The 10,958-nt window shown below is 38.6% G+C and overlaps 1 protein-coding gene across 2 annotated transcripts in view; it reads right to left on the bottom strand.

Annotated features, from left to right (window-relative positions):
• Positions 1-1,207: 1,207 nt before the first annotated feature.
• The window catches only part of LOC126262208 (RNA 3'-terminal phosphate cyclase), an 82,616-nt gene continuing 72,865 nt past the window's right edge, over positions 1,208-10,958 (bottom strand). For both annotated transcript variants that reach the window (XM_049958632.1, XM_049958633.1), the window contains exon 10: positions 1,208-1,532. In XM_049958632.1, the coding sequence (XP_049814589.1) occupies positions 1,452-1,532 (81 nt within the window). In that variant the 3' untranslated portion in view covers positions 1,208-1,451. The remainder of the gene's footprint in view (positions 1,533-10,958) is intronic.

Here is a 10,958-nt window from a genome sequence, read left to right as displayed (position 1 = left end):
AAGTCTAACACCACAATCCACTACTCACGAACCTACGGCAAAGCCCACACTTCTCACCCATAGTAAAATTTTACAGTTATTGAAACAAGAGAACAACTTTATCTAAGTTCCGCTACTACAATAAGATGATGTTAAAAACTGACTACAATATCACAAACTTGCTCTACAAGGAAACTTACTACTATTATTGACAGTATTAATCAACAACAAATGAGAATATAACAAAATACTAACACAGAAAGAAAATCAAACGTCTAATTACAGTAACGAAACTGAAAGCAGTTCGCAAAAATTTCTTCTGAAGTTATTTCACCGGAAAACACCAAGAACACCGGTTGAAGACTACTAAAGTTCCTAAATAAACTACTATACACAAACAATTAATTAGTACTTAGCTTTCGATGCGCCGCTACAGCTGAAGCTGGTCAGCGTGGAATGTAAACACGGGTAAGAGGTTAAGTTGCTCGATAAAAAACACTCACAAATATCAGGTCACAACACAAGAAAGGCAGAGGTGAATGAAGAAACCACTAATAAGTCACTTATATAGTAAATATTATCACAAAAACCGTTAAAATATATATCTGCAACCTAAAAATAGATGAAAACTTAGAGAGCGATCTCACACGCAGTCACGCGCTTATGACGTCACACCAAAGCTATTTTCAAATAATGATATGAATTTATTATGGAATAGATTAAATTTATGTTAATATTTGTCTCATTATAAATTTGATTCCAGATCATCTCTGGTAACTCCTCTTAGAAACATTTGTCCTGGTGTCATTACTTTTTCCGATTTCCCATGAAGAGTATCTGTACTTTAAGACAATCATTTATCCTAACTGACCGTGCATCAAGATCAGAAAGAGCACTTGTTACCAATTATATCTACTTATATTTACGTGTTTTTATCCACCACCATGATCCTTTCTGTTTCCATCTGCATCAATACACAAAGTTTCCTTATCCATAGCCCCAAGTACTGTTCCTGCGTTGTAGCTTGGCTCATGGAATGCCCTCGAATGGCCTTACCATCAAATTATCTGTCTCCAGCTGTGAACCTTCCTTCCACAATTTTTTTTAAATATATGTACTAAATATTATTCTACACTAACAGTTACATTATGTCATTTACTCAATATATAGCTATTTGTACTGGGCTACAAAACTAGCACAAGGAAGTGAAGGAATAAAGGCAACATAATTTTGGTACTTTAAGAGAGTATATTTCACGCAGCTTTGCTTATCACAATCAGCAAACAACAATAAGGTTTCTTTTAATGATACCACTAGTGTAAGATATCAGTTTTTTGGGCACACAAGTCATATGTTCAACATATGTTATTATAGGAATAAATATGAGATATTAAAAAAGGGAACTTCATCTGTTTCCAAAATAATTAGGATAATGCCACACATTATTTCAATATTATGATCACAGCTGGCTATTAAACAGGATTAAGCAGGCCTATTCCAGTGCACTCTATGATGTTCGAATTCGGTCCTTGCTTAATGATGTTGAATTTTGCCTGCAAACAAAAATAGCTTCAGATGACATACAAAATTACATTATAGTATTGAGGATTCTACTATTTCTTTAAATGTCTGTATAGCACAATATACGTGCAGATGGTGAATAATGAAAATAATATAGTTTCAAAATGATGCCAGATGAGGCACAAATATGTCTGAAGTAAATAAAGGTGCCTCAAAAAGGTTTCTCAGCAGTGAAGATTAAAGCTGGAGGAAAATTGAAACAAACTAGCAAAATTATTTGCAGAGTATCATAGTAGTACAATTCCTGAAAAACTGGAACACTGCCATAACAACACTTAATTCACAAAAATGGAAACCAGTGGCAAGTATAGTTCTACAATAAGTATTAAGAAAGTTACAACTGTTTTTAATTATGAATATTATGCTGGAAAATTAAACCATTGAAGCATCACATAATATAAGGCATCAAACGAAAGCTGATTACATCAGCAAACATCACAACAAGCTACATTCCAAATCCTGCATGTATATTAAAAGTTACAATTGGTTTCCTAAAATATAGATATGCAAATGTGCCAAAGTCAAATCCTCCACAAGCTACATGTAGTGTGAGGGCAGAATGAGTTACCTAGTTCCTCACTGTGTCTTGCCAGATAATATCTACAGCCAACTATTAAATATGCTTTAAATGATTGTGTAACTAGTCATAAAAAGAAGTTATATTGAACGGCTATGGAAGTGTGTATAAAAAAACGTTTAACATTTGCATGAAAGCAAATATATCTAGAGGTCAGAACAACAGTTTGCTAAAGCTGGCCATATGTATAACTGTGACTAACTAGTTCACATTTTAAAAACAGATGCAAGCACGTTTAAGGATTTTGCCTCTTTTTTTTTTTTTTTTTTTAGTGAGAGGTCGCAAAATGACCTTAATAGTTGTGGGATTATTCCAATAATAAGTAAATACATGCAAATAGCCTTAATTTTTAATGATGGTCATTGTTTCAATATTTAACATGGATTCAGTAGAGAGAGAGAGAGAGAGAGAGAGAGAGAGAGAGAGAGAGAAAGTGCGTGTGCGTGCGCTTTAAGGGAGAGCAGCAGTGCATGTGTGGACACTGGTCTTCTGGTTTCATTCTTTCGAAAAGGAAGGTTTTGTCTTTTGCAAATGGTACTGTGTCAGTGGATGTGCTTGACGGTAGTCAAGATTGTCTAGGCAGTGAAGCAGCTTTGTTTGGGTACAAATCATTTGACTTAAAAATATTGGACATTGGCTTTTGGTGATTGAGTTCGAGGAGCAACAATAAGGACATTATATGCGAGACTCGAGACAGCTGATATCTTTAATTATTTAGCAGCTGTTTGTATTGAGACTTGCGTCATGTGATGAACTTTTTTATTCGTTTTTGAAGTAATTGTTTAGGATATTGAGCATCATTTTAATCTTGCAAGAAACACTGAGAAATTGTGCTGTCTGACTATGAGTGCTTGCTTTGAAATTTCTCGATTCATGGGTTTTTAAAGGATCTTTCCAACGCACATATTCTATTTACAGTGCTCTGTCATCTACATTAATTATATATCTTTGTTTTCATTTGAATCTATGACTACATAGAGCCTTGAATCACAATCGTGTGAACTACTTGCAATAAATATTTACTGGGTTTAAAGAACAATTCTCCTGTTTCAACAACATTATTAAATCCACAGGATTTATTTATCCAGTTTATAAATTATTTCACTAAACTGTTTAGTAAATTATACTGGTCTAAGGGACTACTGTTTAGTAAATGCATGTACCTCAGAGCGCTGATGTACGACTGACCTCTACGACTCTGCAGTGAGCTCTGGCTGCAGCAACATCACCAACCACGAGAAAGAACATTGGGTTTCAATCTGACAAACATATTAACAAGCTGGATTTTCATGCAGACATTACAATGGTCCATTTGAAAGTCACAAAGGAAATTACAGGCTCGAACAATGGGTATGACTTACTGCTCTGTCAATGATCCATGTATTATGAGAAAGCTTTCGACTCCAGTTTCAAGAAAATCTGTACAAAATGGCCTTGAGAAACTATGAATTGACTGAACATAGGACTGTCTCCCTATAGCTTACTTCCTTTTTTTCTCAGAATTTCAAACCTCTTTCACCATTTTAGATTTTACTAGGTCAACAAATCCTTTGAGCATACCTTTATTTCTCTCCAGCCTTGCTTCCATTATCAAGCACAATGTCAGCATTGTCTCTGTGGTGCCTTTACCTTTCTTAAACTGATTGTCATCTAACTGTTCCTCAATTTTCTTTTCCATTCTTCTGTATATTATTCTGGTAAGGAGCTTGGATGCATCAACTTTAACAGCTGATTGTGTGGTACTTTTCACTCTTGTGTGTCCTTACTATATTCGAAATTGTGTGGATGGGATTTTTCTGAAAGTCTGAAGGTACGTCGCCAGTCTTGGATTCTACACACCAACATTGGTTGCCATTTCTCTCAATTAGTTTAGAAATTCCAATGGAATGTTATCTATCCTTTCTGCCTTATTTGATCTCCAGTCTTTCAGAGCTCTTTTAAATTATGACCATCTCTTCCATGTTGACTCCAATTTCTTCTCCTATTATCCCATCAGACAAGTACTCCCCCCTCACCGACACCTACAATGTATTCTCCCCCCCCCCCCAACTCTCTCTCTCTCTCTCTCTCTCTCTCTCTCTCTCTCTCTCTCTCCCCCTCCCTCCCCCCCCCCCCCTGCCCTCTCTCTCCCTCTCCTGTGTGTAACACTGGAATTGTGTAACACTGGAATTCCCATTGCACTCTTAATGTTGCCAACCTTGCTTTTAATTTCACCGGAGGTTGTTTTGACTTTTTTTTTTGTGCCGAGTCAGCCTTCCAGTGATCATTTCTTTTTCAATTTCTTTACATCTTTCCTGTAGCCATTTTGCCTTGGTTGCCCTGCACTTGCTATATTTCATTCCTAAATGATTTATATACCGTACAGTTACATTAATGTGACCACCTGTCAACAGCCTGAATAACCACCTTTTGCCATGCAGATTGCTGCAAGACGTGCAGGAAGAGAGACCGTGAAGTTCTGAGAGGAACCAACAGGAAGGTGGACCCTGGCAAGCTCCAGTGCCACGACTCACTGCACTAGATTTCTTGGCTGAGGATCGACGGCACGAACAGCCCAGTCGAGATGGCCCCACAGATTCTTCATTGGGCTTAAATCCATGAGTACGGTAGCCATGGGAGTATGGTAAACTCATCCTGGTACTTTTCAAACCATGCACATATACTGCAAACTGTATACACTCTGCATTGTCCTGCTGGTATATGCCACCATGCCAAAGAAAAACACACTGCATGTAGGGCTGAACATGGTCTCCAAGGATAGATGCATGCTTTTGTTGATCCACTGTGGCTTCCAGAATGACGGGTTCACCCAGGGAATGCCACAAAAACATTCTCCAGACCTTACTGCATCCGCCTCTGGCCTGGACCCTTCTGACAATTGTTGCAGCGTGTTTGCCATCTGTTCAATGGGGCACAAAATGAGATTTATCTGAAATAGCCACCTGTTGCCAGTCAGCTGACATCCAGTTGTGGAATTGGAATCCCAATTCTAGCCTTTGTCACTGCTGAACAGCAGTCAGCACGGGTGCATGAACCAGGTGCCTGATGTGGAGGCCTGCACTGAACAGTTGTTCAGGTTGCCCCTTGGTTCATCTGGGCCGCCAGTTGCTGAACAGTTGGACATCTATTTGCCTGTACACCTCTCCACAGCTATTGTTCACCTGTCATTTATGGCCCTTAGAACACCACGGTTGCCTTGGCACCATTTTTGGATAGTGACATTTTGATTTTTTTTAACCATTTGCTTTAACCACAGCAGCACACAAACAGTTCATAAACTTAGTACTTTTGGAAATGCTTCCATCCTCGGCCCTGAAGCCAATGATCATGCCCTTTTGGATATCAGATAAATTGCTCCATTTCAACAGAACAATAATGACTGCACTGTTTTCAGCACCTTGAAACGCTTTATATACCCTCCACTGCTGGAGCTGCCACTGGCCATCTGGGAGAGGTTACTGCAGGTTGACAAATATATGCAGTGGTCATAATGTGACTGGATCATGTATTGCTCTATTCCTCTCATTTCCCTGAACATTTATATACCTTTTTCGTTGATCAATTTAACCATTTCATCTGTTACCCAAAGTTTATTCGCAGTGTACCTACGTTTGCTTGTTCAACATCTGTGAATGCTCTTTTCAGAGACGTACATTTCTCTTCAGCTGAACTGCCTACTCTGGTTTTCCTTATTGCAGTATCCACATCTTTAGTGACCTTCAAATGTGCCTCATCATCCCTCAGTATTACAGTATCCAACTTCCTTCCACATTGATTCTTTCAGACTATTCACGAACTTCAATTTACTCTTCGTCATTACTAAAGTATTATCTGAGTCTATATCCGTACCTGGGTACACCTAACAATCCAGTATCTGATTTCAGAATCTCTGACTGGCCATGACATAATCCAGCTGGAACTGTCCCTTGCCTCTGGATCTTTTCGAAGTATATCACCTATTATGATTTTTGAACAGGGTCTTCACTATTAAGATCTGAAATTTATTACAGGACTCAATTAGTGTTTCTACTTTCTCATTCCTATTGCCAAGCCCATATTCTCCCGTAGCCCTTTCTTCTATTTTTTCACCTGCAACCACATTCCGATACCCCGTAACTATTAGATTTCCATCCCCCTTTACATACTGAATTAACCATTCAATAGCCTCATAAACTTTATCTTCATCTGCTACTTGCAATGTTGGTATGTGTACCTGAACTATTGTCGTCAGTTTGCATCAGTTCTAATGAGAACAACCCTATCACTGAACTGTTCACAGTAACTCACTCTCTGCCCAATCTTTCTATCAATAACAAACCCCAATCCTTCTATTCCATTTTCTGCTGCTGTTGATATTACCCTATATATGGCTGACCAGAAATCCTGATCTCCTTTTCATTACCCTTCACTGACCCCCACTACACCTACGTTGAGCCTTTGATTTTTCCCTTTTCATCAGATTTTATAGCTTTCCTACTACATTCAAATTTCTTACATTCTATGCTCAGACTCTTAGAAAGTTATCCCATCATTTATTATTCCATGTTTTCCTCATGGTCACCTCCCCCTTGGCAGTCCCCTCCCAGAGATCTGAATGAGGGACTAATATGGCATCTTTTGCCACTGGGAGAGAACATCACAGCACTTTTTCAATTAGAGGTCTTTAATGCATTGGTTTCCACTGCATTCTGCATCCTCATTCCACTGATCATTTCTGAGAATTCCATGTTATAAGAGCTGTTTCTCACCCTATAAGCAAGAGAGTGCCATGAAACTCAGCCTGCTCCTCCAACCACTCTGAGAAGGTCATTGACAGAATAATGTATTTTTATGCCGGAACTCATCGGCTGCCACCACTGCTGATGTTCATTTAAAATTTAAGCTATGACTGGGTTCTAACTTGGGACCCAGGACATTTTAACTAGTAATCAAAGACACTACCCACAGACCATCTACATCTACATGTAGATGTTCACCATGGGTGAACTTAACATAAGAAACTGAAATAGCTTAGCCACCTGGGCAATAGGGTAAGTTATAAAGGGGAGTAAAGAATGTTTAGAATGTCATCATAATTAGGACTGAGTATTCTAAAATTTTATGAGAGTTACTCAGTAATTAATGCCCTGCAATTTCTTTTTTAGAACACATTTATTCTTAAGAGAGGATTTTTGACAGTATCAATCAACATTTCTTTTACGTGTACTATTTTCTACAATCTCCATCACATTCTATGAGCTTATATCAGCAATATCAAGGTTGTATACCTGGAAGAATCCTGGAGATACTAAAAGGTATCAGATAGATTATATAATGGTAAGACAGAGATTTAGGAACCAGGTTTTAAATTGTAAGACATTTCCAGGGGCAGATGTGGATTCTGACCACAATCTATTGGTTATGAACTGCAGATTGAAACTGAAGAAACTGCAAAAAGGTGGGAATTTAAGGAGTTGGGACCTGGATAAACTGAAAGAACCAGAGGTTGTAGAGTGTTTCAGGGAGAGCATAAGGGAACAATTGACAGGAATGGGGGAAAGAAATACAGTAGAAGAAGAATGGGTAGCTTTGAGGGATGAAGTAGTGAAGGCAGCAGACGATCAAGTAGGTAAAAAGACAAGGGCTAATAGAAATCCTTGGGTAACAGAAGAAAAATTGAATTTAATTGATGAAAGGAGAAAATATAAAAATGCAGTAAATGAAGCAGGCAAAAAGGAATACAAACGTCTCAAAAATGAGATCGACAGGAAGTGCAAAATGGCTAAGCAGGGATGGCTAGAGGACAAATGTAAGGATGTAGAGGCTTGTCTCACTAGGGGTAAGATAGATACTGCCTACAGGAAAATTAGAGAGACCTTTGGAGAGAAGAGAACCACTTGTATGAATATCAAGAACTCAGATGGAAACCCAGTTCTAAGCAAAGAAGGGAAGGCAGAAAGGTGGAAGGAGTATATAGAGGGTTTATACAAGGGCGATGTACTTGAGGACAATATTATGGAAATGGAAGAGGATGTAGATGAAGACGAAATGGGAGATAAGATACTGCATGAAGAGTTTGACAGAGCACTGAAAGACCTGAGTCGAAACAAGGCCCCGGGAGTAGACAACATTCCATTAGAACTACTAACGGCCTTGGGAGAGCCAGTCATGACAAAACTCTACCATCTGGTGAGCAAGATGTATGAGACAGGCGAAATACCCTCAGACTTCAAGAAGAATATAATAATTCCAATCCCAAAGAAAGCAGGTGTTGACAGATGTGAAAATTACCGAACTATCAGTTTAATAAGTCACAGCTGCAAAATACTAACGCGAATTCTTTACAGGTGAATGGAAAAACTGGTAGAAGCGGACCTCGGAGAAGATCAGTTTGGATTCCGTAGAAATGTTGGAACACATGAGGCAATACTAACCTTACGACTTAACTTAGAAGTAAGATTAAGAAAAGGCTAACCTATGTTTCTAGCATTTGTAGACTTAGAGAAAGCTTTTGACAATGTTAACTGGAATACTCTCTTTCAAATTCTGAAGGTGGTAGGGGTAAAATACAGGGAGAGAAAGGCTATTTACAATTTGTACAGAAACCAGATGGCAGTTATAAGAGTCGAGGGGCATGAAAGGGAAGCAGTGGTTGGGAAAGGAGTGAGACAGGATTGTAGCCTCTCCCCGATGTTATTCAATCTGTATATTCAGCAATCAGTAAAGGAAGCAAAAGAAAAATTCGGAGTAGGTATTAAAATTCATGGAGAAGAAGTAAAAACTTTGAGGTTCGCCAATGACATTGTAATTCTGTCAGAGACAGCAAAGGACTTGGAGGAGCAGTTGAACGGAATGGACAGTGTCTTGAAAGGAGGATATAAGATGAACATCAACAAAAGCAAAACGAGGATAATGGAATGTAGTCAAATTAAATCGGGTGATGCTGAGGGAATTAGATCAGGAAATGAGACACTTAAAGTAGTAAAGGAGTTTTGCTATTTAGGGAGTAAAATAACTGATGATGGTCGAAGTAGAGAGGATATAAAATGTACACTGGCAATGGCAAGGAAATCGTTTCTGAAGAAGAGAAATTTGTTAACGTCGAGTATAGACTTAAGTGTCAGGAAATCGTTTCTGAAAGTATTTGTATGGAGTGTAGCCATGTATGGAAGTGAAACATGGATGATAACTAGTTTGGACAAGAAGAGAATAGAAGCTTTCGAAATGTGGTGCTACAGAAGAATGCTGAAGATTAGATGGGTAGATCACATAACTAATGAGGAAGTGTTGAATAGGATTGGGGAGAAGAGAAGTTTGTGGCACAACTTGACTAGAAGAAGGGATCGGTTGGTAGGACATGTTTTGAGGCATCAAGGGATCACAAATTTAGCATTGGAGGGCAGCGTGGAGGGTAAAAATCGTAGAGGGAGACCAAGAGATGAATACACTAAGCAGATTCAGAAGGATGTAGGTTGCAGTAGGTACTGGGAGATGAAAAAGCTTGCACAGGATCGAGTAGCATGGAGAGCTGCATCAAACCAGCCTCAGGACTGAAGACCACAACAACAACAACAACAACAACAACAACAACAACAACAACAAGTCAGCAAAGTTTAAGACCATATATTGCGCATTGGTAAAAGCTCTTGTCCTGTGCTTGAGGCCATGTTTTCTCTACATGAATTACACTCCCTTCTTCGAAGTATTCCTCGTAGAGAATCCATGTGTGTTCCAAATAAATGGAAGCCAGAGTGATTCAAATGTCAGCAGCAGTGGCTGTGACAGGGTCTCCTAAACATAGCTGATCACTGAGCTCTGTTCCTGCACTTCCTGGCACTAACTCTCTTAATCCATCACTTGAAATCACTCCTAGCACATTGCCATACTCTGCACATGAATGTTTATGAATGATGACTCCTGTTTCCTTTTACACAACCGAGAATTCAATTAAACTATGTTACTTGTAATGAGCTTTTTTATTAATAGCTGTAAAACATTTGGGGCATTATTTAACACATCGGAGGGGGTAGGGGAGACACCTAGGCTCTAAAACTGTCATTTTGTATAAAAGAAATTTTCTACTCCTCCAGGTGCAAAGAAAGGACTGTGCATCAAGGGAATAAGCTGAACCACCTTCGTTTTCCCGATTGCATTGTACTGTTTGCAAGAAATAATACAGGAACTAGACAGATCAAATTTCCAAGTCAGTCTCAGATTCAATGTTAAAACAGAAATAGTGGTTGATCAACATACTGCAAGGAAGTATTAAAATGCAGTATTATTTAACTAAGTCATGAATTACATACTTTTGGCAGCTGGGGATGAAGACTGTATGGACAGCAAAAGAAAAACACAAAATTACAAATTGCCTCGCATTCTTCTGGTTAGCTAAATAGTTTTGTAAACAATACTCCCTTTTTAACCTTTCCCATCCTAGGGTCCGAGTGACCTGTTTGCCCCAACCTATCCCTTTTCCATCCAAGGAAGGAACTTAGATTTTGTTGCATACTTAATATACCCCACTACTTTAGTCTGACAATACATTTTTATCAAATATAAACTAGCACATTACACTGGGCCTTCTGCAATCTGCACGACATTTGCAATGTGTTGCTCGATATAAATGTGTTGTTATCTGTATTACTGCCACACTTCAGGGGTCTGGCGTGCTACATACACACCACCTCCTTGATGTCATTTGCAGATGAAATTAACTGATGAAAGATGTTAAAAAAGATCATCTAATTCTCTACAGAGGATAGCAGTATTTCTGAGACAGCCAAGTTTATGAACTATGCACATGCCTTTGTGGTAAACTAATGGCACAATTGTTAGTAAGTTT

The sequence above is a fragment of the Schistocerca nitens genome, chromosome 6 (genome assembly GCF_023898315.1).
Source record: "Schistocerca nitens isolate TAMUIC-IGC-003100 chromosome 6, iqSchNite1.1, whole genome shotgun sequence".
In the NCBI taxonomy this organism is placed as follows: Eukaryota; Metazoa; Arthropoda; class Insecta; order Orthoptera; family Acrididae; genus Schistocerca; species Schistocerca nitens.
This window is presented reverse-complemented; position numbering and strand designations above follow the sequence as displayed.